Source organism: Oculina patagonica, chromosome 10 (assembly GCF_052425735.1).
Source record: "Oculina patagonica isolate OP01 chromosome 10, crgOcupat, whole genome shotgun sequence".
Taxonomy (NCBI): Eukaryota; Metazoa; Cnidaria; class Anthozoa; order Scleractinia; family Oculinidae; genus Oculina; species Oculina patagonica.
Genome location: NC_135767.1, coordinates 10,454,062 through 10,481,989, shown reverse-complemented (window position 1 = coordinate 10,481,989; position 27,928 = coordinate 10,454,062). Strand labels below are relative to the sequence as shown.

The 27,928-nt window shown below is 37.2% G+C and overlaps 1 protein-coding gene and 1 long non-coding RNA gene across 3 annotated transcripts; one reads left to right on the top strand and one right to left on the bottom strand.

Annotated features, from left to right (window-relative positions):
* On the bottom strand, nt 1-22,249 carry LOC144627910 (uncharacterized). Of its 2 annotated transcripts, XR_013566177.1 has the most exons (6): nt 22,171-22,249; nt 21,894-22,063; nt 20,858-20,953; nt 12,762-12,848; nt 8,037-8,095; nt 1-734 (listed from the first exon to the last, which is right to left on the bottom strand). It is a non-coding gene; the product is annotated as an uncharacterized LOC144627910 (long non-coding RNA). The 2 variants fall into 2 exon arrangements; XR_013566178.1 differs by lacking the exon at nt 8,037-8,095.
* Nucleotides 4,802-26,411, top strand: LOC144627904 (uncharacterized). The gene is made up of 21 exons (XM_078485919.1): nt 4,802-5,652; nt 12,281-12,352; nt 12,776-12,850; nt 13,312-13,377; nt 13,735-13,806; nt 14,895-14,966; nt 15,484-15,552; nt 16,373-16,444; nt 16,808-16,879; nt 17,449-17,532; nt 17,810-17,881; nt 18,016-18,087; nt 18,613-18,693; nt 19,746-19,817; nt 20,225-20,296; nt 20,839-21,002; nt 21,472-21,644; nt 21,909-22,050; nt 22,389-22,670; nt 23,281-23,559; nt 24,396-26,411. The coding sequence occupies exons 1-21, from the start codon at nt 5,459-5,461 to the stop codon at nt 25,241-25,243; spliced, it is 3,105 nt and encodes a 1,034-aa protein (XP_078342045.1). The 5' UTR covers nt 4,802-5,458; the 3' UTR covers nt 25,244-26,411.
* Nucleotides 26,412-27,928: the final 1,517 nt, after the last annotated feature.

The following is a 27,928-nucleotide window of genomic DNA, read 5'->3' as shown; positions in this document are numbered from 1 at the left end:
GAGAGGTGGGGTGGGTGGGTCTTTGAACTGTTTAAAAAGTGCTTGTAGACTTAAATAATAAAATATGCCTTTTCTTAACAGGCTTGTGAACTTAATACTTTAACAAACTGAAACAATTTATCAAGCTCGCAACTCAACGCCCTTGCGAGACTAGAAGATTGTTCTGCTTTCCTGCGGACTGAAGTTTTAAGACATGTTAACGTTTCAAAACAGGGCGTGTTCATCGCACAACTTCTTCTGTAACCTGTCGCACTGACACCGCTTTGCAAGCTCCTCTCGTGTGAACAATTTAGATTTTTAGCAAGTTGTAATAGAGGAAATAGGGGAAAGCTGACCGTATGGTCTGGACTTTATAATCCCAACTGTAAGCTCAGCTTTCTTATTTTAGTTGTTTGAATCCTCTTATGTAACTGCATCACCTTCAGAGAAACACTATGTATTAGTTGGTATGGGCGATGCTATAGATAGATTCCTTTCCTCAGCCAATACTATCATCATTGCTTGCAAGAGAAATCTAATATCCTACATTGGTTCTTTGCACTGCGACGTCATCAACATTCTAAAACCTTAGTTTCAACATTCCTCGTTCAATAAAGCCATTCTTTTTTGCATATTATAGATATCGATGCGCCTTTTGAGCAAAGAATGGAAAACTATCCAAAAGGACAATCACTATCCTTGCTCTGCTCGTATTCCAATATGCACAATGTCGTCACCAGGGCCTTTCTCGCCACCTGTGAACGAGGTTGTGGGTGTTAGTACTAAGGAGTTTATGTCAAAAACCAATACTTTTAAACTATTTTTAAACTTTGAAACATTATAAATATTTAAATTGTTCCCAAGTGGAACTGAAAATGTCGATGGCAAAGTTGCTGTAATTCTTCAGTGTCTTATGCCCTCTATGCTGCGTACCACGTGATTTTATAGCTAAGCTAGGATTTGGGCAAATAGTTCGTTTCCTTTTTCTTTTCAAATGTCTGCGGCTGTGTAGTTCACACAAGCAATCGCAATGTGGGATGTCGAGCAATGCGGTCAGTTGGTCATACACAGCGGTCAGACACAGGAAACTTCAACGCCACTTCCGGTTGTGGCATGTGCTGAAGTGTTTGAAGCCTTATCATAATGTGCAAGAAAATTGTTTGAAATGTTACAAATATTACAGCCGGGTTACCGAAAACACGGGGCGGTAAAACTGATGGTAACAAATCACTTTAAATTCTCTGTGCATGTTTGGCTTACCGGCATTTCAAAGCTTTTCAGTAAATATCGTGGCTTAAAAGCACACGACCCATAGGAATTTCAAAGGGCAAAAAATTTCTTCTACGGGGAGGCTCCGCCCTGAGGCCAAATCCTTGAGGTTACCCTTTGGAGTACCCCCGACAGGTACCTCTTTTACATACCTACAGCAGGGACATCACTGAGTGCCATCAGTGTTTGCACTTCGTATCCATACTGCGCAAAATCTCTTGTGTTTTTAAAGTATTCTCCATTGTAACAACTTTCAATTTGCTCTATAAAGAAACAAATCGTTTATCTAGAGGATAAAACAAAGTATCAGAAAAAATATTCGAGCTAATGCCCAAGGAACTGGAGAATGTAAACTAGCCTTTCTGCAATTAATTGGTATTGCCCGTCAGTCTTTCTGCACATTGAAGAGCGTGAATGATGTGTTCAGTATTTGATTAAGTGCGGAAAGAGAAATTTCCTTCTGCTTATTCATAAAAATAAATGAATTCAGGGCCTCTTCATATGATCCCGGTTGACCGGGCTGGCCCAGTTACCGAGATATCGGCTCACTCCTATTTTCTTTGTAAAATTTTTGATGTGTTCATATGAGAAGGCGGGCCAGCCCGGTTACCGATATCTCGGTTTCTGCAAACGAGATATCGGCAACCGGGAAGAAAATTTTCCCATATGAACACTCCAGCCCGGCCGCCGGGATGCAACTTTTTTTGAAAAAATAGCTTCCCTTTCGTAACTGGGCGGTCAAAATGGCATAATTTTGCCTTGTATCTATTTCCACTTTAGAAATATGCGAATTAGCTTTATAAGTAAAGTTACAAGGGTCGATAAAGCTACGATAGTCGCAAAAGATGCAACTTCATGTGTCGCAATTTTGGTTTCGTTTCTTGAATTTTATCCCCGTCAACCGGGCTAAAATTTTCCATATGAACAGACGTCAAAATCTGTCCTGGTAACCGAGACAGCCCGTTAACCGGGCTCATGTGAAGAGGCCCTAAAGGACTTATAACAATGGACAAAAAAAAAGAAACACATTGCTCAATTTCAAAACTTCTCCAAACCCCGATATTCAACATTATTGTGGACTCAAGTTAAAACATTTTGGGTGTACATTAAGACAATATCGTCTAGTCGATTATTTATTTTTATGCAATGTTAACAAAATCCTTTTTGTGTAAAAGCTTTTGCTATGGAAAATGTTCCAAAACCACATCCGTATCTCTTGACAGCCGGCCCCGCCTACCCAATTTATCCAAGGAAGTATGTCATTTTCAAACATCCTTTCCGAGTGTTCAGAATACCTCCAATGATTTCCTCTCAATCTAGTCTCTGGTATTTCCTGTCCATGTTTACCACAAAACGGGAAAGAAAAAATCATTCTAATAAAATATAATAAAAATACTTTTACAACAACATAGGTTCATCCATGAGAGTCAGTTCAAGTATTCTAGTCGAGTACCGATTATAACAGGCTGAACTGATGGTCTGTCTTAATTCAGCCGATACATAGTCATTTTATATTTTAATATATTGTAAAAACGATTAAGATATAGTGGTCTATAGTCGGAACTGTTTTTCAGGAAAATGAGATGTCTTTGAGAGCCGTATATAATCTAAAGGAGAGATTGAATTGGTTTGGCATTATAAAGCTGGTCTCTTGACCAAAGCAGTGGCCACGCAGCCGTTACAATCTGCTAAAAAAATTTAAGGTTAAAATATTCTAAAAATGTAATGTTTTACTGCATTTCTAATTATTTTTTATACTGTTTTGAACAAGGATTTTTTACAGACGTTTTACTCAAAACAAGTGTCCTAAAACAGTCATTCAAAAAAAAAAAAGATCTGAAATTTTTGGCGCTTTACATGTAAAACAAATCAAAACTGAACAACAAACCACGGAGATACCTATAGCATTATTTTTAATTCGTGTAATATCAATTAGGAAGCTAATTTGCTACTTTTGAGGGTTATCACTACAATACTGTATAACGACCCCGCTCCAAGGTCAGTCATTCTTTTTTTATCCGACTGTTGCACTGCAACACTCAAGCTCGCCACAGTAACCAAGTGTTATTTACCCGCTACCGGGTAAACATTTCTGTTGTGAAATGACTCGTGAGTACATTTTTACATCACAAGGCCTCTTCTGCTCGTAAAGGACAGAGTCCTTGATGAAGCCAATACCATTCAGAGAACGGAAGAATACTCTTATAATCATACCCCAAAATATCAGTATATTGCTCGTTAAAAGGTTTATTTACGTTCATTTACGTCATCGGCAGGCCAAGAATGGAAGGGTATTTGATTTGAGGGTGGCTGCGCTAAAAAGTGACTTAATCCAGCTTAGTTAATTTTGTTGTATCTTCCGAATATTAGATTGAAGCAACAACATCTAAAGAAACCGTAGAACCTGCGGCTTACTAGATATGTATCATGAAAATTCCGGTCACAATTTACTGCGCGGGAATTGCAACAATGTCACCTTCGCCGATTAGAGCTTAGCACCAGCAATATTTGCTATCGTCCATTGAATCCATGTATGTTGGTTTTCTTTTGAATAACTCAAGCTTTACGGCGTGATTATCGTTTCTTTTGACTCTACAAGTAAGGTGTTATCATGGCACTAAAATCCAAACAGCTGAAATCCAGTTCACAATAACATGACAAAAACTGTATACTGAGCTATAGAAGCGAGTGTACCTTTATTGGCCCAAAAATTCTAATATAAATATGCACAAAATTGTGCTCATTGTATAAATCATGATCAACTCACCGTATAACGATTTCACCGTTTTTCCACTCGTGTCGATTCATATCTCTTTGATCAAGTCAATTACTCTTTTGTTGAAAATTAAAAACGTCCACGTCCTTACCTTTGGGATAATTGTGAGGAAATTAAATCATTTACCCTTTTTCAAGTGCGTATTATATGTGCCGCAGCCACTATGTCGGGTGCTCTTGATGAGTAAATTTCCTCAATCACCCGTCTATTGTGTTTAACTGTACCTTCGAGACAAGTTGCCTCGAAAAACCTAACATGCTAAAAGTTTTTTCTTTCTGGAAAAAGGAGGTGGATGTTAATTTCTTTTTACCTGCACTTTTAACCTGACGCCAACGATTTTCAAAGCGATTTGCTTTGCGAGTGAAAGGCGTTTACATTTAAACGATAGCTTGCCTTCTGCATTGTTTTTGAATCGTAGACCCTTCAAGACCAAATAAGTTATCCAAAACACCATGTTCTTGCGATAACCATCGCGTAACGCCACTGTCATGTGTTTCAAAGCGATCGATGGAAAGAATGTCCGTTTAGCCAACGACTCGTAATCTTTAAAGAATTTTCAGACATCAAGTAAAAAACTTTCATCGCATTGCACCCGTTGATGTTCTTTTCCCTCTGTATCTGGGACCCCGGCACATGATTTATAGCTGTTTCGTGTTCGGCTTGCGTGAATGGAATTTGTTTATTCAAGTGGCCTGCAGGCGGTTTTGATAGATGGGTCTGTAATTATGTGAAGTTCTTTGCAAAATCTCATTTGTGTATTATTAGTAGCCGGAAAACGTCGCTCACACTGCTCTTGTTTGGGCTTGTATTGAAGGGGAGTGTAAAGTGTACAGAAAAGATTCAATACGCGTAAAATTCGAGTACTCCCTAAGTGAGAAAAAGTTTTGTGGTGCACTATCTTTCGATCTGAGCGCGTGCGTGTCCAACCTAACCCCAGCTGTTTGCACAAGCAAATGAAATTAACATCTGTACACTCAATTGGTTCGTTTTACACGTCTCATTTCATATCAATTATTCCGCTGTCAATCACTCTTCGGGAAGGCTGAAATTTGAGCCTCGTGGATGAATCGGAGCGAATACAACAAATTTTATTTGGGTTGTATCCCGCGGCTTAGGTCCTTGTCATTTCACCGACAGCCCGCGCTAGCGACCAATCACAGCGCGACCTATTGTTGTTGTGACGTTCGTGGGTGGTCAGTTTCATGTCGTGAAAGTGGCATTCAATTTCAATCGAGCTGAGCTGATGGTTTCCTCTTTGAGGCTTTATGAAAACTTTGCGTGAAGGTACACATTCTCAAATACCGACACCCCGCCAAGCTAAGGAAGCTTTCACCGTAAATGAAACTGCGTGTTTGTTGGCGCTGCATCAAAGAAGCTTTCCTCGAGTGTAGTTTGCCCTGGGATATGTGAAAACGCTGAGGATTTCAATCAAATATGGCGTCCATTTATATTGTGAATGCCTTGGTTGCAATATGTTTGGCTTTGTGTGGATTGTCGCTCGGAGAAGATGCAGATAGTCAGGCATGTGAAACAGCTAAGCCATGCATTTGTTCTGGGACAAGAGTTACTTGCAGAAACCTTCAACTTCGCTCGATACCTGTGGGGATTCCTTTGCAAACGACCTCATTGTGAGTAAAACGGTTTCTTGGTTTCTTTCTAGTTTTAATGCCGTCTTCAGGTGGATTGTGCGCTCGCTCATCAGCGATTTAAAATCCCTTAAGTCACTCCTAACGAACTTTTCTCGAGATCTCGTGTTTATCGGTTTTGATAAGATATTTCGGGCTATCCTTTATCTAAGGTGAATACCTAGTTATTTACGAATGGCAGTTTTTGAACTGCGAGATTTTTCGCGGTGTCACCTTTCAGCGCGAGAAAGTCCGTGAATTTGAAGCGTGTTGTTAAAAGTTTTACAGCATTCCGTCTTGTAATACAATGAGTAAAGGAAGGTGCTTTCTTCTGATCGCGTGAGGGGTTTTGGTTCTGTACAATATGTTCAGAAAGAATGCAAGAATTAGAAGGCATTGCTTCGAACGAAATCAAACACGTCACGGTCATACAATATGTCAAATCATCATGCGACAAGGTTTTCCGTGGAATGACAAATGTGAATCTCACGCAAATCAGTAAAAAGAAATATTTTCTCACCGAAACTTTGTAATCGGTTTGAAAAGCGAGCTGATTTCCTCAGCAGCGCTTAGAACGCGTAAACAAGTGACATATTGCCAACGAATTACTGGTGATACGCTCTTTCAACTGATAATGTGTCAACTAAACCATTTCTTTGAAGGCTCTCTCTTAGTTATCTTTTCTTCGCTAAACAAATAACTGGGCCTTTAATAAACTGTGAACTTGATATTTCCTTCAGTGTAAAATAAATTTTGGTTTGGCACTCTCATGGGAGTTTATTTTAGGCGAAATGCGAAGGAAGGATTCGTTTGAGTGTTGTTTGGTTTGTGATCAGAGGATATTGACATATGCACATCACTCGCAAATTATGTACATATTGGAAAAGATTCCCCGCCGTGTTTTTGCGACATAAATCGATTTATAGATGTTCTTCAAAGCGGGAATCATACATTTCTTTTCTTGGGATTGTTAGGGGTCTTTTATCTTTACATTTTCGAGCGATGAAGTCGAAATAAAATCAATGGCAGTGCTACCACACATTGCTCTAAGCCATATTATTCAATTATAGTCTGCAACTAATAAGAAATCAAAAGTAAACGAGGAAAAGGAATGCGTTGTTTACCGTTTGTTAAGTCGTGTATTCAGTCAAAAAGTTTGTTTCTTTTATTGTGGATTGATTTTCAGCGGCACACGGAGTAAATCAAGCCTGCATCTTTTGAATGGAAATTTTCCGTCACCCGTCAAGGACAATTATTTCGCCTGAGACAAATTTATTAAATTAGCTTCTTTGTTTTCATGTGCTTTGAATTGTTTTTGTTTGCCTTAAGAACGTCATTCATTGGCGCAATTGTTCTTTCTTTCTTTCTTTCTATGTTCGAATTTATTTAACAATTGTACTCGAGGCGAGGATTTAACTTTTCGATCATCACGCTTTTTTCTTCTAAAACAAACGGTTGGGTTATCGCTTTCACTTTTTCGCAATTCAAATCCCGGGGCTTTTATTAATTTCCTGTGCTTGCATATCTTGAGGTTTTTAGCGAAATCTCCTGCTGTTGTATTTATTCAAACTGCGTTGTGCAGAGAGCGTGATTAGAATTTTCTAATTTTGTAACAATCTTGTATATGTTTTACGTAAGTGGAAACATAAATTCAGAGCAGAGGAAAGCTAACACTTCGGTCACAACTGTTTTTTTAGTCCTTTTCGTAAATCTTCTCTCATCAAAAGATGCGTAAAGTTCAACTGATAATAATAGAAGAGGATTAAGAATCTATAGATGGTGGGAAATGTGTTTTTTATACCCTGAGGCCAGAAAACAACATATGCAAATTCCTCTCCAAATGTAGGCCCCCTGCTGTTGAATTGGCGAGAACAGGCTACGTTTACTATTGTTGCCTTCCTTTAGAATTTCAAATTGAAACTTGGGAGTGGTTTTGGGAAATATTTTTAATCCTATCCATTCCAAGGTATTTTCCGAATCTATTTCTGTTCTGCTTCAGGAAAAAAATAAACTTGAGATTAGCTTTTCTACTCTTGAAGTTCACAAGTCGAGTTCGATTCTTATCAATTTTATGAGATTTACAATCACTCTAGAAATTGTATACAGAACAGGCTATAATCCCAGGTGCTTTTAATTATGTTAAGACTCAAAGAAACCAAAGTAAAGGGAATTTCAGCCATAAATCATAAAATATTATACAGTGTATATAAGATTGTATATGAAACACTGTGTGCAGACAAATGCAGGCTGCAGACCTGCAGACTTGTACTCTAGTTAGCCTGTTTATGGTGACATCTAACTCTCAATAGAAACATGAAATATATTTTGAAAATTTGGCAAGTCAGCAAGATTACTGTTTGCATTTGTTCTACACCACTTTGCCATACCTTTGAATGAGAACTATTTTTAGGAAGTCATCTCCTTTCATTGCAGTATGAGCAGAAGACTATGAAGAATGACATTCAAATGTTGTTTATTGTCCTGTCTTTGTACAGTGTAGTGTAGTGCAATGTAAATGAATTCATCCAAAAAAGTGGCTTTGAATATGTTTTGATGTTCAGTGTAGCTCTTTTAAATAGAACCATTCGGAATGCTGCAACTTAGAGCGATTGTGGCTTCTTGACCTAACAAGTGTGTCTACAACTATTTATGATCACAACAGAATTCATTTGTAACATATCATTGAACAATAACAGCAATCATGCACCAACAGGCAAATGAGCGATGTCCATAAACAGCAAGCCAGCAAGCCAGCATGTGCTATTCTATGGTCTGGTTGCAAACTTCAGTGTTAGTATATAAATGTATTTGTACACTTATTTCAACCCCCCCCCCAATTGCCAATAAGTATGATTTCAGTCAACAAAACAGTTTATTGTTCATGGGGCTCTTTCCTCAAGATGCAGATTTTATTAACTTTAATGGTTGATGTCAGACGAGTACATGTATGTCACTTGGCGTGATTTATTCAGGCATGAGTTCTTAAATGCAGACGGTCACTTAAAGCAATGTTTTATTTTTTGACCAAGGAGTCCTGAAAATTTCTATGTTGCATCAAGGTGCAAAAGAAACTGCCCAGAAACAAGTTTAAAAGCTTCATTTTATTTTGTTTTCCCTTGTGCAACTTGTCCCGCATTAATTTGTTGTACCAATTAAGTTTTTATGTGATTGTCTGCAAGTCAAGTTGCATGGGACATCTCTTAGTGCTACGCCACCCTAAGTGTGTACATGTACCAATACTAGGCTTTAACAGAATTTATTTCTTTCATTTTGAAATCACTGAACAAGTCCAGCTAAAACAATAATGTTAAACAGCTTTTTGTTCAAGGTTCAGGTTGTGATTATTTGAAAAAAAATTGCTTATACTAAGGAATAATTTAGTATTTGACAAAAACCATTTCTTGTTTTTGAGGTTAGCACTTATTTTCACAACAAGGAAATACCTTACCATAGCCATGTGGTATATAAGTATAAATTACCATGCCAACTTTTATTACATTGCCAGCACTATTGAGCTAGAATGAAAAATTTCAAGCTTATGTATCAGTTGCAATTTTGAAAGGCCTGAACTTCACAGTCTGAATAACAACAATTCTGGTTCTTTGTCATAATTTCATGAATCTGCCTCCATGTTATTTTTAAATCTGTGTTGTGGGATGGGAATTTTTTCCTAACAGGGCAGCGTTCATGCATATAAAATAGGAAGTAAGCAGACTTGTAAGTAAACTGATGCTTCAGTAAATGGAATTATCTGTAGTCCACTGAGTTATCTGAATACTACAGGCAGCTAATGGCCTACATGTACATTCCAGTTTGATCATTTGACAAAGAGTGACCACCATCTCCAGGCAACCACCATGTGCACAGTGCACAGGAAATTGAAAAGTTACTCATCTGGCTATCTACATTAGCTGCCTGCCTTCAACATTTTGCTCAAAAGTTACTGGATATTCTGTTGTGAGTTTGCCCCTTTTTTGTAATATTTCATCTAAAATATTCAAATATAGGAGGTGTCAGTTGAGGATGATGATAATATTGCTTTTCAAGTAATAAGTGAGAATTGTCTGCATATAAGGCCGTAAGTACTGTTCACAATATCAGTTGGCCAATATGTTGGAGAGCTTCTGTATGACGCAGCTCAACTCTGTGTACAGCGGATTCAGTTAGTGTCAAAATTTGGGATACCTTTAAGTAAATACCAAAGGAAGAAAGAATTAAATGTGCAAGCTTGCTTGTTGCACCAGTCAGAATCAACACTTTCAGGAAAACATTTTTTCCAGAATATTTTTATTAATCAATATACAATATATTTTTTAAAAGATCAACAGAGATTTTATTCCGGAAATGTTTGCAATACAAAATATTTGACCTTGCCTTGCGTGTTCATAAATGCAGATCTTGTGCTTTTTATTCAACTATTTCTGGCTGACAGTATATTCTAACCCTTGTACATCTAGCCTCTCTGAAACCTTTTCTTTCACAAGTGCACGAATGCTGATCATTTACAATAGGTGACAGGATTGATAATATATGTCTTCTCAGGAAAAAATGACAGGATTTTATCTGTTAAATTAATGTAGTTTGTTTTCAATAATCTTTTTTTCAAACTATTATCTTTTGTGGAATGAATTACATGCTTTTGTGCTTTGCAATCCTGGTTTGTTTGTAATTCTACACTGACCTTGCTTGTCGTTAAACATTTGTTATGGCATGCACGTACCCCTGTACCAATAGTATCACAGCTTTGACTAGTGTAAATGTAAATGGTATGCATAAATAACATAAAGAGCTGTCACAGTTTCAGGAAAAGGTATAAAATAAACAGTGCACATATGGACCTGTATATGTAAGACTTTCTTGGAGACAATGTTAAGGCTTTTTTTTTAACAAATAAATGCATTGTTAGTATTAAAAGCAGTTCTTGTAAAGGGATCTTGAGCATTTTTTTCTACAGCCACAGTGGTACCCCAAATACCCAAAGTTTTGTTATAATTTTTCTTTGTTTAGTTATCTAGTAAATCATATCATTCAGTTTAGTGGTGTTACGGAAGTATTATTCAGGGAAAAGCTGATACACGTTGCTGTGGGTTTTTCACTGTACAGACAATAATATCAGACACGCTGTTTTTGTACGTGTACAGCCTTTGGCCCAGTGCCCTGTCACGGAACCACTTTGCTAGAAATAAGTCAATTTGCTGTGTTTAGATAAACAGTGTGCGTGAGCTACTGAGGTCCATAATCTGTGTAGAACAGCACAGTCCACACTTCTACAAATGCAAGAATATTGATAGTGTAGTTCTTATGTAGCCTTCTACAGCTTCAATAAATAAGTATTGTGTGTGGGAGAGATCAATTTATATCTCATTCATTCTTTTTTTCTGTTTCATGTATGATAATAAATATTCCCTTCTGAGTTTTGCTCAAGAGTTAAACATGCCTTGCTGCCAACTGAACACTTTAAATATTTGGCCTGTTTTTGACTTCTTTGCTAGGTACTGGCCCTGTAATATTTTGTCATTTTTGTTGAGGCAGCTCTAGATCTCAAGAAATACATGTACCATAGGATTTGTTTTGCATGGTTTCATTTTGAACTTTCACATGCTAGCACCCAGCTGGCACAAAAAACTGTGCTATAAAATTAGTGTTTCTTTTGTGGCTCTAAGTCATTCATTACATGATTAGCAAACTCCTCCTATGTGCTAAGAGCTGGTTAGTTGATATTGCTGCAGGATTTCCTGCTGAAGTTGTTTACGTGGCACAAAGCCCATTGCCAAGTGCTAAAGCTTATTCTTAGTTGTATTATGTTGTTAGAAATACATTTTGTCATTAGAAAGGGATTTTATTCTTTTTACTCTGTTGTATTAATAGGTGTTAAAGATGTGTTTTCTTTGGGTATCTTTTGTTCATATTGCGGTGACTGTTTAATATTCGAGAGCTCAATATTCTTAATGTAGCAATGCTAAATGAAAGGCAAGTTAAAGATTTGTTTAAATTTGCAGCAAGATGTATTGTTACTGCTTTCTAGATACATGTACCTTTGCATTCTAATAACAAATTAAAGCTGTCTTATTATAAGCCTCTGAGTGAGATCTGATCATCAAAGAAATAAGAATAAATGTTAATTATGATAAGAACCAAATTCTTTACTGGTTTATTTATTCAATGTGTATGAAAAAGGAGAAGTTTATCTTGTGGATTACAAGTACGAGGCATTGGGGTATAAACTCTTGCTATAATTATAACTATAACACTCTGGAAGATAAGAATTGTGGAATAAAGATTATCTGATTGTGACCACCCATTACATTGGTCCGTTGAGCTAGATCATTCCAAATAAAGGACAACCAGAAAAACCAATTAAAATATAGGAGGCTTATATGTTGACCTGTGTCCGCAGGATTCCTTGACATAAGTTTGGCAGGTGTCATTAATACCAATGTAAGGGCTTTAAAGGAGCTATGTTATGGTTGGCAAATCTTAAAAAAATTGGCCAAGTTTTTTTTTTCTTTGTAATCCCTCTTTATCTTTGACAGTCATAACCATCTTTGTTTATTTTTAGTTGTTGAGTTGAATTTTTATGGTTATTTCATTACTTTATTCTTCTAAAAGATGATATTTTTCTTTTTTTCAGGGACCTTAGTTATAATGATCTGAGAACCTTGGATGTTGCACAAATTTCAAGACTAACAAATCTCCAAGAACTGTAAGTATTTATTTTTTAATTAATATTTTTTACACTCCTAACTTTCCTCATGTACAAAAATTAATTGCCATCTTGTGCTGATAATGTGAGAAAGCATTGAAACATACAATCGTACAAAGAAACAGGGAATAAATTAAGGTGGCTTTGTGCTCTTCCTATCCTAGACCAAATTGTATTGCAGATACGTTGTGCACTTTTCAAGTTAGCAGCCTCAAAAGCTTTAAATACTTCATGTTTTGTCACTTTCAAACTTGACCTTCATGAAAACTGACTGTATGTCTACTGACCAATCGTAACAGTTCAGTATGGCAGTCACCAAAAATTAGAATAATATTTGCAATTAAGGGGGATGATTGTAATAAATAAGTGATCAAGTGCAACAAGTCTTAATAAAAATTATGTTGCTTACCACTGTCTTTTCAGGCTTCTTCATGAAAATCAGCTCAGAGATATTCCATCATGGCAATCTCTGCCTTCTTCATTGACTCGGTTATCTCTGTAAGTAATGTATTTATCATTATTATATGTTCAAGGAATTGCAAAAAAAAAACAACCAATCATTATAATTATTTTACCTATATTTATGTACAGTACCTCTCAAAAGTAAGTTGACAGTCCCTCAAGCCGGCCTCATGACTCGATTCTTGTAACTTGGAAATTGCTAGTTTCAAAAATGGAGTCTTGAGTCACGAATTGCGAGTTTTGAGTTTCGATCAAGTGGACAAAAATGAGCTTGTCGCTTGAATGAATTCCTCAAGAAATAAATGGCACAAACGGGCCGCACTCTCGAGTATTGTACTCTGTCAAAGCCAGCATGAAGGCTACTCATGCGGCACTGTAGATTACTTACAAGAGCCCATTTCCCCTACCAATAGCTACCCATTAGTTCAATTTCCATATAACTTCTGATTACTGGGTTAAACAATATATCAACCTTGCTGTCTTGGTTGTTTTTGCAGGCACCACAACAAGATAACTTCTATTCCATCTCAAAATGTCACAAAGAAAATGTCTTTGCAATATCTGTAAGTGTTGTTAGAATTATCCATTAACAATAATTCATCTAATCAAAACAAACAAAATCATAACTGTGATGTGTCCAGTGGTTTGGATAGCCAACTGTAATAAGGATAGCTGTTATCAACTTTATTTCTCAATTTACTCCTAAGTTTTAGTTTGGATTGAATCATTGAACGTCCCTCAGAAGTGTTTCATAGCATTTCCAAACACCTTACAGTTGTTCAAAAATACTCTGCTGCGTGTGGTATTTTCAACTCTTTTCTTTGTATTTGTAAATGTGATGAAACTGATCATTACAAAACACTGTAAAAAGTAATAATTATTATATGAATCATTTGTTGCTTTTAACTTCTTAACATCAGGTTGTTGAGCAGTAATCGCATTTCAAGTATTGGAGAAAATGCCTTTGCCAACCTAACTTCAGTCCAGTCATTGTGAGTTGACTTTTCTTTTTCTGAAACAGACTGAATAACAGTAGGTTCCTGATTTCTTGAACCTCCAGGGGAAACAAAAATTGCTTCAAGAAATTGGGAGGTTTGAGAAATTGAGGGTAAAATTACAGAGAAGTACTATTCAAAGGAAACAAAAATTGTTTCGAGAAATCAGGAGTTTTGAACCGAGGGTTCGAGAAATCAGGATTCTACTTTATTCAATTCTCACCCCGCACCTGTTCGGCTTCATGTTGGAATTGTAACTCAAAGAAAAATAACTGGTTTTGATCAGTTTTGGGACTCAGATTGTTGTAAAATTCTTATACATGTTAGAATGTGTGGCTCCAGAAAATGTCCATACTCCCCCCACAGAAGGGATTGGAAAATCCTGGGGGTGGGAGGGGTCTCAAAGGCCAAAAAATTTTAAGGTCCAAATGTATGAAGTTTGATTGGAATTTCCAGAGGGGGTGGGGGGGGGGGGTCTTAGGAAAAATCCCTTACGTGGTATGGGTATGGATAATTTATGGAACTACACAATGTTGTAGTACTTGCTGAAAGGCAACAAATGTAATGAGATTTTTGTTGATATTAGGCCATTTCAACCTATACATGTGATAAATGGTTATGGTGTAGTCTGCGTTTGGGCCTAGACCAGTGTTTCCAGTGACTAGAAGTATGTCTATTCCCCCCTGGATGGGATGCTAGTCCATCTCAGGGTTACCTCCAGCATTACATTTGCTGGTACCCATTTGTATTGTAAACAACTGGGCTGAGAGATAGAGGCACTATGAGTGTGTCTTGTGCTCCCCCCCCACAGCCCTATGTTAATTAAAAATTAATGATAATTTGTTGGTACCGGTAAATTAAAGCAGTTTTCCTGTTTATGGTTTCCAATTCTCATTACCTGCTTACTTAAAAGTACAGTGATGGAGTAAGGAGAATTTAGATTTGGAGCAAACACTCTTGGGAGTTCCAGTAGTGGGTTAAACTGTTACTTTGGAAAGCTTTCCCAAACATAAGTGACTTTTATTTGCCAAGAATTTAAACAAGCAATAAATAAATTATTGTGTTCTTTATTTGCTGCTCCACAGAAAACTTAGCAGAAACAGACTCACATCAATACCCGTGCAGGCCTTGAGCCATTTGACCTCATTAAAAAAACTGTAAGTTGCTTATAGGAGATTCATTTAATCATTGATGTTGTATTAAATAAGATGCTTATCTCAGATCTGCATCTGCCTTCTAGAAGGACTCATATGACAGCTTATTACCCTCCTGTTTCCTGTGTAGGATAGTATGCAGCATTCATTTTATGTTGTTCTTTTGATGTGGCCTCTTTATCACATTTCCCATCACAATATCACCAAAGTTATTTTAACTGTTTTTATTTCTTTATAAACAGATGTTATATTGTCTATACTTAAAAAGTCTATTGTCTAAAAATAATTTGCGTGATGTATAATTTAGTGCCCTGCAAAAACTGAGAATTGTTTTTTGTAACTTGGAATGTGTAGATGTGTAGATAGATAAGCTTTACATGCATTAAGTATAATTATAATATCATATCACATGGGAAGTACAAAGTTGCTGAAAATGCACAACACTGCCATGTGTACATCTTTGATTTATACTAGTAAACTGAATAATTACTTCATATAATTTTCTTTATTTTCCCTTCAGAGACCTCACAAAAAATTTGATAAAGGTGATTAACAGTCCACTGAAAAGTCTGAAGTCCATTGTCATATTGTAAGTTCTAATTTTAGTAGAATAGCCAGTGCAATGTTTCATGATCCTGAAAAAAATTCTTCGCATTTTTATTCCAGATTAAAAGAGTTTATTTTAGTGGAATGAAAATCTGGCCTTATCAGCATTATAAGGTCAAATGAAATCCTCTTAACTATTATGGGTCACACTTTTTAGTTGGTTTTACATGTTTTTTTTTATTGTTTTCTGAGTACTGCTTCTGGAAAGAAAAAGCATTTATTGCATTCCACAAATGTTTTTGGCACTAATTTATCAGCCAAAATAAGAGTTTGATACTCTACATCACATAGAGGGTGATCGCTAACGAGGCATTAAGGGAGGGAACATTCTTTTCGCATATTTTTTGATGTTGCTTTCTTTATCTTTTGGCCTTATTCTCTCTCCTTTTGTGGAGAATGGGGCTACCAGACCCATGGCAAAGTGATGAAAAAAATTAAATAAAATAGGAAACCTTTTTCTGGCCATTGATGAGCTAGTTCTTATAAATCTCTTACTGATAAGTAACTTTGTAAAAGTATCAGCCCTCACTGATCACACTGATTGATCACAATAAACTGATGAAAGGAGGGATACACATCTCTTATGCTGAATCAGTGGTTACCATAATAAGAACTTCAAGTTAATGGGCTATAGTTAAACACTGTACAACTCTGATATACTTATGAAAGTAGGGAACCAGGCATCTCTTAGCCTTGATCAGTATAGCCTCAGTAGGCTAGAAACATTAGATAAGGGATCTCACTGCCATTAGATGCGTTTGACTGAACTCAACATCTGTATTTTAATTTTTAACCTATTGCAGAAAGCTGTCAAAGAATAAAATTAACACAATTACACATTCTTCCCTTTGGGAAATGAACAATCTCAGAGAACTGTAAGTACAATAACCTTCACACTCTCCTTAATGGTTTTTTATACATTTAACTTTACAGTAAATTGTTTTTGGATGAGTTTGCTTTTAAGACAAGTCTTTACAGAGATGATGTGGTCCTCAACTCTCATGACCTGGCCACTTATTTATCTATATTATTTATTAATTTAATTTATTTATTTATATACATGTATTTATTAATTAATTAAAAAAAAATAATTGTTTTTATCAGCTGCAGGAAACCACTGATTGTGTTCAACTCTGAAAACAGTATTAAAAATTGGTCTTCTGATTTTAAATCAATAAACCCTGTATTCAGTGTTAATTACAGGCATCTGTACATTTTGTTTTTCAACATTTCTCAAGGTACCTGGACAACAACAATTTGACATCCGTTTCAACGTCATGGTTCATTGGAGTTTCTAAGCTTCATAAACTGTAAGTACTCAAGCTTGAAAAATATGTTTTCTTGAGATCATGCCATTATTTGTTTTACTAAATGTAAGATGCAACAGAAGAAAATTATGCCTGCCTACCTGAAAATAAAAAGAGACCACTCATTCGACTTTTAACTGACACGTTCTGGGCAGATTAATAGATACTAATAAATTTTAGGGCTGAAGTGGTTAATATTTTTATTAGAAAAAATAAGTCTTACAGGACCTTGCTTTTGAGTTGTGCTGACAGTTTGTCTGTATGAATTTTGTTTCTCTTGGGACTGGTCTTCTGTGTACTTGTGGCAGTTCTAGCAAAAAAACCCAGAATTGGGCCTAGGCTTGTTAGATTGAAATGCAGGTACTTACACCATTATGCCACAAGCTCACCTTCTGATGTCATTTTCTGTGAATTCACCATTGCCAGCAATAAAATAGCTATACATGTACCATAACTCCTGCATAAAACTTGGGCTTTTGAGCTGACAAAATCATTTATCTCACATAATTGGCCATAACTCTTGCTTTGTGAGGAACTTCATGTAATTAATTCTATTTTTCTTCCTGGACCAGTTACCTGAATAACAATCGTATCCGCGTGATTGATAAACGCCCAGGAGGCATGGGTTGGAGAGCGTTGCTTCTTCTTGGAGACCTGTGAGTTGGTTTTTTTTAAATTCATGTTTCTACTAATTGTTACAATTATTTATTTTATTTTCTGCTTTAAAAAAAGATGTCGAAGGTTTAAATAGAGAACTAAGAACAGAAAGCTTATTTTTCTTTGCCATTTGAAGTTATTCCTGGAGGCTAACTTTTTGTGGATGTAGAAATAAAAGATATATTGTCCCAAAAGATGGATAATTTTCATTGGTGATAACACGGGAATTACATGTTTTCTAATTTATAGCTCTTGACTTTTTTTTTTTCCTTGCAGGAATCTTGCCCACAATGAACTTTCTCATATTGATGTAAACACATTTGCTCATCTTTCAACCTTACAGAGACTGTAAGTATCGAGAAAATCTTGTCTGCCATGCCCTGTAAAATGTTATGTTGTTTTTTGGCACCCCTTGATCAGCTGATTAGAGAAGGTGTTTTGTTGTTAAAAATGTTTGGCAAATATTGATTTTGTTTTTGCAGAGACCTGGGCGGTAACAACATTTATCACATGGCAGAAGGGGCATTCTCGGACTTGAACTCATTACTTATGCTGTAAGTCTTCACTTTTTAGCTGTTTTTCTGTTTGGTGTTCCATGAACTGTAGTTAAATAGAACCTTTGATATAGTAGATGTTGGCAACAGCAAAAAAAGTACACCCAAAAGAAATGCTTAGGCACAGAGAATGCCCAGTGGCCAAAAAAAGATTGCAAAACATTAATCAGAATTTCCCTCAGGGCAATGAAAATCTAAAGAATGTTGTTATACTGTATGTTGCATAGCAAACCTTTTTACTTGTTTTACCATTTGTCATTTGGTTTGTACTGTAAGTGTATATTCACTATACTTTACTTGGCTGATTGAATGCTCCACAACAAGATCCTTTTTGGATGCCCTTTAACAAGGGTTCTGTCATTCATATTTGCATGAAAAGTTTGATGCATACTGGTAACTGTTACATGTACATGTAAGTCATGTCTTTTCTCTATACTCTGATGGATAATGAATAGCCTTTTCTGTGATACAGGTATTTGTGAGAATCTCAGTATTTTATTTTAAGTATGTTTCTTTGTGCATCAGGGACCTGAGCAATAATGCTCTTTCATCAACATTAGAAGGAATGAATGGAGCTTTCACAGGGCTTCAAAAGTTAATCATGTTGTGAGTACCTTAGCTTACTTGTTTTAGATTTGCTGCAATTGAGTTGTAAATACAGTCAACTCCCTCTATAATGGACACCTTTGACTTGCTCACCAATGCAGCACAATAATTTGTCCCTTCCAAGGTTTCCATAAATCTCCATACTGGATATTTGTACATTATTGTAAATCTCAGTCAACCTGGCCCGTATTATGTTAATTTCTATTTAACAATTAGACTACAAGCCCGAGTTTTCTATGAGCAAATAGTCAACGAGGCGCAGCCGAGTTGACTATCGCTTATAGAAAACGAGGGCGAGTAGTCTAATTGTTTTAGTAGAAACTCTAAAGGATTTCAGTCCAAAACCTACAATATTGTGCACTTTGAAGACAAAAATCAAGAAAATTTACCGCTTAAAGAGCTACGCGAGCGCGTGACTCTTTTCTATCGGCGATTATAGTTCACCACTAAATTTTCTCCGATTCCGATTGGTTTAAATTGAACACGTGACGCGATAGTGCCCGTCCGCCGGAGGGCACTATCAGCCCATAGTGCCCTCCCGTGAAAAATGCCCGGATCGATAGTGCCCGCCCGTGACTGTTTTTTGTAAACAAGCTGCCTGCAGACAAAAAAACCCAACCAAATTCACTGCATTTAGTGGGTTTCTCGTCTGGTTTTGTTTCGTTTGTCAAATTTCGGCTTTCAATTGAGTTTTTTATCCTCAAAAGTAAAAATAATTCACGATGCTTGTTTTTGTATGTGCGCGCGGAAGAAAATTTAGTGGTGAACAATAAAGACAATAGAGTGTTTCTGTCTCGGAACTATCGGTCTGATAGTTGCCCCTTGGAAATTTGATGTTCTTAAAACTAGCATATTAGCCCTCGAAGCTACGCTTCTCGGGCTAATATTTGTTTTAAGAACATCAAATTTCCGCGGGGCAACTATCAGCCGATAGTTCCTCGACAGAAACACTCTATTGTTAAAATAGAAATCAGTGGGAGAACCAATCAGATTCGCGGATTTCCAATAGAACACAGCTGAGTTTCTACTAATTTGTGTTATATTTTTTTCAGGAGACTTGATGGAAATCGTATCACCTGGATAGCTGCTAATGCATTTTCTGGACTTAAAAATGTCCAAAGCTTGTAAGTATATAAATCATCATGTTGTCTGCCTTAATTATGAAAGCCAACAATGTTTGCAAAGTATATATAAAGAAAACCTTTGGCTCAGTCTGGTAACTTGCAGAAAAAGGAACACAGCTACCTTATTGTTACTTATATTCGTGGGAACTTAATTTCATGAAAATGGAACAGGCATATTTCGCAGGACTTAATTTTCAAAAAAATCGCAAAAATCGCTAAAAAAAATTCCTGTGAAAATAAGTAACAATAAGGTATATATATCATTTCCCCAATATGGAGCAAACAAGCTAGTTCAGGTGCAAATAACTTATGCTTTCATGTAGATTTCTATAATGACAACAGTTTTATTATACTTTGCTTCTTGAATTACAGTTAAGTTACAAAAAGCTGTACTGTTCCTCTTTTAGGAATCTTTCTGCCAACATCATAACATCCATTGAGAAGAATGCTTTCCTTGAAATGTGGAATCTTCAGTATCTGTAAGTCGGACTTAATTAAGGACATAGCTACGCAGGCATGACACGACGTGACATTAGAAGATTGAGATATCACCAGAGAATGTGGTGAAAATTGGTAGATAGCAAACCTTGTCCTTAAAGGAGCTGTCTTGTGATGTAATAGGGAGTTTGAGCAACCACAGCAGCGATGCCGAGGACAACTTTAATTAAAAGAGATGGATTCTATACAGACCCTTTGTGTCATCAGTGTCAGCTTCTTTGAATAGTTGCTTGCAAATGATTTGGGGGAGGGAGAGGGGGCCAGATAACTTTCTTGACTCCATGTTGGCCATGTTATATGTGGTCCATGAAATTCTGTGTTCAAATCTTAATTGAAGTATCACTACGTGCATTTTTTTTCTGAGAAAAGTGAGGACAATTTGTTTGTTTCATGATTTTGGAAAAGCAAACACCTTTTTTTGTGATAGACACTTGAGCTCAAATGACACGGTTTTGCAAAGGGCCTGTTGATGTTGAACCCTAGGTTGTAACAATATTATTGATGAGAGTTTTTTTTGTAATAGATATTTGAACACAACACACCTTTTCTGTAACTGTGAGCTCAGCTGGCTTCCTGTGTGGATTGAGAGTAAAGACTTTAGATCAAATGTACGTGCTGTCTGTCTTCATCCTAAACAACTGGAAAGAAGAAGCATTTTTAACCTCACCTCTTCAGAATTTGTCTGTGGTAAGAAGTAATACATGATTATTGCTGGTACCATTTGTTACCCCTCTCTTGAGATGTTTGATTGAACCTCAGATCAAAGGGCCCTGGTGATATCACCTGAACAAAATTACATGTGCATCCTGTCCATTTATCCCCACTCACCCACTGCCCCCCCCCCAAAAAAAAAGGAAAGAAAAAACACAACAACAAACAAATAAACAAAACAAAAACCAAAACTAAGTGCAGTTTAAAAAAAAAAAAACGGAGGCCAGACAATGGCAGCAAACTAAATAAGGGACTACATACATACCCACTCATCTACTTACCCTATAGTAATGTAATTTTTAGAAAGGGAATGCTAAATTTTTATGGGGTGTGAACAGGGGTGGGATTAGATAGAACAGGCCCCATTGGCCCCAAATCCCACTGTCCTCCCCCTACATAGTATAAAAGAAAGGTCCATAATATTATTCTTTTTATTCATTTACAGATGAGAGTGATTCTAAACCAGAGATAATAAAACACCCTGAAAGTCATAAAGTTCTCCTGGGTGAGAATGTTACACTGAAATGTGCTGTCACACAGAAGAATCACACTATCAGGGTCAACTGGACAAAGAACAACAAGCCATTGACTGGGGCTTACATCATAAACCATGCCCAGGTAAGAGCTAAAAACCATGTTGTCCAGTTCTGGAGTTTGTGTGATTAGCTTGTGTGATGTTACAGTCAAACCGGATGTTTTTTTGATGGGAACTTTACAATGTTGCGGCGCAATGTTCCAATATTGATTGACAGTTTGCTCGTCGCAACTTGCAACTTTCAATTCAAATTTGCCTGAGCAATCATCTTATCTAGGAGTAGTGACAACACTGCTACCCTCTATATACCCAAGTTTTGTTTATTAACTTACATTATTCTTGTGCAGTCCAAAGATGGAGATACAGCGACATACACCAGTGAACTACACCTTGTATCAGTGACAGATAAAGATGATGGATATTACCAGTGTGTGGCTTCTAATCAGTTCACTCCTGTCCAATCCAAGATGGCACAGATCACAGTTCTAGGTTAGTGTCAATGCTGCAAATGATCAGTGTATTTTAAGACATTTTGTTGTGTAGCATTGCTCCATTTGTTTACAAATTTTGTAGAATACAAACACCTTCAAACACCATGGGATATATGACCTCTAGTCAGCTGCACAGTTCATTGAACTGTGTTTACCTCTACAAGCACTGATCCCGTGTAAAAAGGACCTTGGTGTGAAAAAACAAAAAAAAAAAAATGGAGGGTGGGTAGTGTTAAAAAGTGGTTGTTGAAATCGCTTTAAATTTTGTTTATTTGCAGCTTTACTTTGCCTGGTTGTGTACTAACATCCATGTCTTAAACATGTTTTGTTTTGCAGTGTTTCCAAAACTTGTAGAGAAGCCATCTAATGTGTCCGTTGAAGCTGGCAAATCCTTTGAACTGCACTGTCAAGCAGAGGGTCATCCTGAACCTGTGTTGTCTTGGCAGAAGGATGGAGGCACAAGTTTTCCCGCTGCAAATGACAGAAGGATGGATTTTGTATCTGAAAGTAAAGTGTATGTGATCAGGAACGCTCAGTCTGCAGACACTGGAAGATATACCTGCACTGCCTCAAATGAAGCTGGTTCCGTCAATGCGACGTCTTTTGTTACTGTGCTAGGTAAGAGAACTTTATCAATCCAAAGGCTTATGTTAATTCTTTGTAATGAGTACTTTGTAATACTGTCCTTTGTGAATTTGGTGGTACACTGGGTATCCTGTAGGTGGTGATTCTCTTTATTCTCATTACATGTCCAGTTGACAGTGTATCTGTATTGCAAGGAGAAATTGAAAAGTTGATAACTCTTGTAAGAATAGTCATCTCTTAGCTGTTCCACGAGATGACAAGCATCCCCACACCTTTTACATGGGAGCCCTCCCCCCCGTGCCTCCTCCGGCAACAAATGACATTATTGTTACTCTCAGTAACTGGTTTAGCACGAGTACTGATGGGACAAGCATTCAAACAAATCCAGGACCTCCGGATTTCAAGTCCTGCGTCCCCTAACCCTTTGGTCACGATGCCTCGACTCGACTATTGTTAAAATAGTGAACATCAAATTAATTACATGAAGGTAAAGAGAATAAACCAAGTGATCACCAGTGAGTTAGATGAAAGTAAATATGATCAATTTCCTTAATTAGTTCGGATTAGAAGAGGAAGTTTTAGAAGTGTAAAGAAACCTGTATAGAGTTGTATGTTGACATCAGTGTGTTTTTATTGTATTCAGAACCTCCACACTTTGTTCGTCCGATGAGGAGTGAAGTTGCAGTGTCTATTGGTGACAGCGTAGTGCTGCAGTGTTTATCAAGCGGCGCTCCAATGCCTTCCATTACTTGGTTCAAAGATGGCAGTATAGTTGTGCACAGCGGCCATGTCGTGTTTGCCATGTCTGGGCAGTACCTTGTGATTCCTGAGGCAGAAGAAGAAGATAGCGGGAGTTACGCATGTGAAGCCACGAACTCTCAGGGTACTGTCAGGCAAAGAACTCAGCTGTCTGTGGAAGCAGGTATGTTGCTGGCTGTCAATACTCCATTGCCGAATCGCCATTTTGAATCCCGTGCTAACGTTGTCATCGCCAGATTCTTAATTCGAAGTGAAGTTTTGACACCTGAACGTGTTTTGTGACGCATTGCTCACCGCAGAAAAACATTTTGTTGCAGAGTTATTTTTTTTGCTTCGTTTTTGGTGCATTAACTTGAAGTTTGATTCGTATTTGTAAAATTGTCTCATGTTCAAGCCTCTGGCACTTGTCTTGTGTCGCTCGGCGGAGCAATGACGACGCGTGTGCACTTTCCCGCCAAAACGACGCGTTTTCCCGCCAAAACTAAAACCACTTACTGAAAAGCTTGAATGAATGAATGAATGAATGAAAAAAATAATGAAGAGACACAGTCTTTATTTGTATTTGTATGTGTCATTTATTTGTATACTGTCTGCTTGTTTAGCGGCCTCGTGTTCGGTTGCATTTGTATTTCTTACAAACTTTTTGCCGCTAACTACGCTTTAAACTGACGAAATTCGATCAAAAAAAATTCGAAGGTGTTTAAATTTGTTTATTTTTGTCTTGCGGTGTTAGTAGCTCTTAAGATGTGTCTTAAGAATTGATTCAGTGATTGCATGTAATACGGTCCCAGTATTGCATGGCAGTCTTGGTGTCTATCGCAAGTACAGTGCATTGACTGAAACCCGAATTCATCTAAGTAAAAAAAAATGTACAGTTGTGTAGGGGGAATGGGTAAGAAGACTTTGATGCCGAGTTTAGGTACTAGAAGGCATTTTAAAGCTTGCTCGGTAAAGTGTCATGTTTTGGGAGGTTTATTAAGCAATGTTGTTGTTTTTCAGAAAAGTGCACTGGTGGTGTTTCAGTGACGGAAAAGGTGAACAAATCAAAATACGTCAAATACGACAAGAAGACATTCCTGGGAATCATCGTGGTTGTTGTTGTATCTTGCATTGTGGTGACGTCAATGGTTTGGCTCTTCATTCAGTACAATACACTTTCCTGCGGAAAAAAGGCGTCTTCAAAACGGCGTCCGCAACACGCAGCGCATTTAGAAACTGAATGTGATGATTCAAATGCCAAGGCTTTCCAACACGAGGGTATTAGCTACATTCCTTTGAAATCTTCCAGTTCGAGCAGTACTCAAAATAGCCGAGAGTCGCCACGATCAACGGCAACGTTCCTAACTTCTTCCGAGTCTGCGCAAGGACCGTGTATGAACCTCGCGTCAAGCTCGGAAAACGCTTCGGGTTCCGAAGAGAAATCTTCCACCGTCGATAATGTCTCATCGGAGAACTCACTTAAAGGCAGTCATAGCTCTTTGACATCTTCTTGTCCATCAGACGCTTGCCTTCCTAGTTATCAACAAGTGGTAACTTCTGCGCAAATACATGTTTCTGATAGTAGTGACTCTGAGAAGCACAGACCGAGTTCTGCCGGGTCCAGAAGGAAAAAATCTCAAACTGAAGATCCAGGGGGAGGTCTTAGCGGAAACAAACTAGACAATTCTGAGAGTAGTAATTGCCACGAACAGACTTCATTACCTCAAACACCATTGTTAACGAATGGCGACAGCGGGGCTTCGCCAGATGATGTAAACAAAGACGTTTGCGTGACAATTTATCCGCTCACTAATACGGACACCTCTTGCGTGATGGATGGTGTAGACTGTACATCAATAGAAACATAGCATTATTTATATATATGTATATATTTATATTTACGTCGGTAAAAAAAAAAAAACAGTTGCCAATCGAAAAAGTTTTCATTTGTAGCTTCATCGCTTGGTAACTGTGCGAATGATTTCATTCAAATGTACCCTGCCAAAGTAGTCGAGTTTTCTTTCCGCAGGTTGTTATCACTATTTTTCGCTGTGGGAAAGCAACGTGCTGCAAGTAAAGCTGACTTCTTTTGCAGACTATTCGAGTTAACTCTTTATTCAAAATAACATCAAAGTTGACAATAACTTGTGTTTTAACTCGTGCATTTTGTGGCTCAAACTAAAAGAATTGGAAGGCAACTTGGATTGGATTTTGAATAAAGATTTGACATGTCATTGCAAAATGGATGTGGTCATATAATATATTGATATACGTTTTGTAAATAGGAAAATCAATTTTTTATTCGTTCGAGAGATAATTACAATTACTGTATGATACATTTAGATAAGTGTTCTGTGGGAATGAAATTTACCACAATAACAAAGATCGCAAAGACAATTTGGTAAAGATTCTATCCATTCAACAGTCTTAGGTAGTTTTTATCTTTTGGGGCTTAAAAGCTTTGGTGGTGCTTAGAACCGAGCGTGTGTTGATTTACCTTTGAAATTCTTACTTTATTTCTAATTATCAGGATGGTCATACTTCACTGTAGAGCATACCACCATAAGATTGCTGTGTGGAAACGACCCCATTTGTCTCGTTTGTTTGTCAAACCGCCGACGATTGTTAGTGGCGTTAGGTTCTAAGCGCCGCTGAAGCTTTCTGAGCCCGTAGTCATTTAAATTTGACAGAGAATGCAACACTAGGTAGCCTTTCTTTTTGACCTACATTACATACACTGCTTTATTGTTAACTTATTGTACATTGTGATACAGTAGCCTAGACATGGTCTGGAAATTTCATGAAACTCGTGAGCCCAAATTTTACTAGTTAGAAAGGAAAAAGGAAGAAATAGTGGAATTATTGCCTAACGGTATCCAACTGCCTAGTATTTCCAGGTTTGTCAAATTAGTTTTCATTGTTTGTCCGAAATGTCAGTAAAATCCCATGGAAGTTAGGATATTTATTTTTTGGGGGGTTGGGGCTATAAATAAGGTAAAACTGGGAGGGAACTGCACTTCTGAAAGTTGTTTATTGACAACGGGAAAGGGCGAACTGTGTGACAGAGACATGTTTGAATATTCCATGGGGTTTAACGGACGTTTGGCATTTGGGTTACCATCATCAAACTACCCTTTCTCTGGCCATAATAGGTTACTTCATGTCTCTTTAGGAAAACATTTTCTATTTCCGTCAAGGAAGCTTTTCATGTCTCTTATTTATGAGAGGTGTGAAAGTGAATCTCAAGGTTTTGAAACTTGCTTGGCCAAGTGGTCATTTGTAGCGTTTCCTGTAACGAACATCGCGTGAAATGTTCATTTGAGCTGTGCGTAGCGTGATTCCTTTTCTTGATGTAATCCAATCTCGTTCCCAGGGGCTACATTCTCCTTGTCCGCTGGATAAGGGTAACGCAGGCACGGGGAACGAGCTCAACCTTGTTCCCAATGTGCAGACTCGGTTCATTGAGGAACAGATCGTGGGTATGATCACTTGGACACTTTTTTAACGTTCTCACTGAAATGGTCTGTACAGATACTTTATTTATTACAGTTAGAAACCTCTGGTTGTACAGCTTTACACACTTTACCAATAAACAAAGCTGTATTATTGATAAAATAAAGGAAAAGTATAATACAATAAAAAGAAAAAGATATTAAAATGAGTTTCAGCAGCAATGTAATTGATACCAAAATCTGGCATATACTTCATATTATGGACCTACATATCCCATGTAAACCCCTGTAAATACAGTAGAACCCCGGTAACTCGAACTCCGAAGGAAAACATAAAACAGTTCGAGTTAGCGGGGTTTCGAGTTATCGGGATCTAGTGAATATTAAATTTGCCGAGGTAATAATTGACATTTTTTTACTGATTTTGATAAATTGCAAATTGAGCTTATCTCAGAAACTCTAAAACGGTCATACATTCTTATGATAAGAGTGGAAAATGGCTGTCAAATACGTGATCTGTTCGATGCTCTACCTTATTGTTACTAATTTTCGCGGGAACTTAATTTCGCGAAAATATAACGGGCATATTTTGCGGGACTTAAATTTCGCGATTTAGCCAAAAGAATACATTTAAAGGAACTAAATTTCGCGAAAACTGTGTCAAAATATAGTCTACATTAACAAACAGTAAGTCTCAAAATTAACACAACTGATTTTAATTTTCTACGAAAATAGTTTCCAATGGCACTGAACAAAACCACATAACAAAACGAAGCTTAAAACAGTTTGACATGTTCTTTTGTAACAAAGTAGAGCAAGTCTGACGACTGTACCAAGAACATTATGTGGTAAACTGACCAAAACGTTGATTAATTATAACGAATTATGTAGAAGGGCATTAAAGTTCGCGTCGTTATTTTTCGCGAGAACCTTTTTTCGCGGGTCTTTAATTTCGCGATTTTTTGAAAATCGCGAAAATTAAGTCCCGCGAAAATAAGTAACAATAAGGTAATCAATGAGCTACCGTTGCGAGTTGCAAGAAACGGGAATTTGAGTTATCGGGGTAAATTTGACCCAAATTTTGATCAAGGCAAACAAAAT

Bases quoted from the DNA above. Each gene is read 5' to 3' on its own strand.
- LOC144627904 (XM_078485919.1), top strand. From the start codon at position 5,459: ATGGCGTCCATTTATATTGTGAATGCCTTGGTTGCAATATGTTTGGCT. The intron at 13,378-13,734 runs GTAAGTGTTGTT...TCTTAACATCAG, and splicing joins AAAATGTCTTTGCAATATCT to GTTGTTGAGCAGTAATCGCA. The intron at 13,807-14,894 runs GTGAGTTGACTT...GCTGCTCCACAG, and splicing joins CTAACTTCAGTCCAGTCATT to AAAACTTAGCAGAAACAGAC.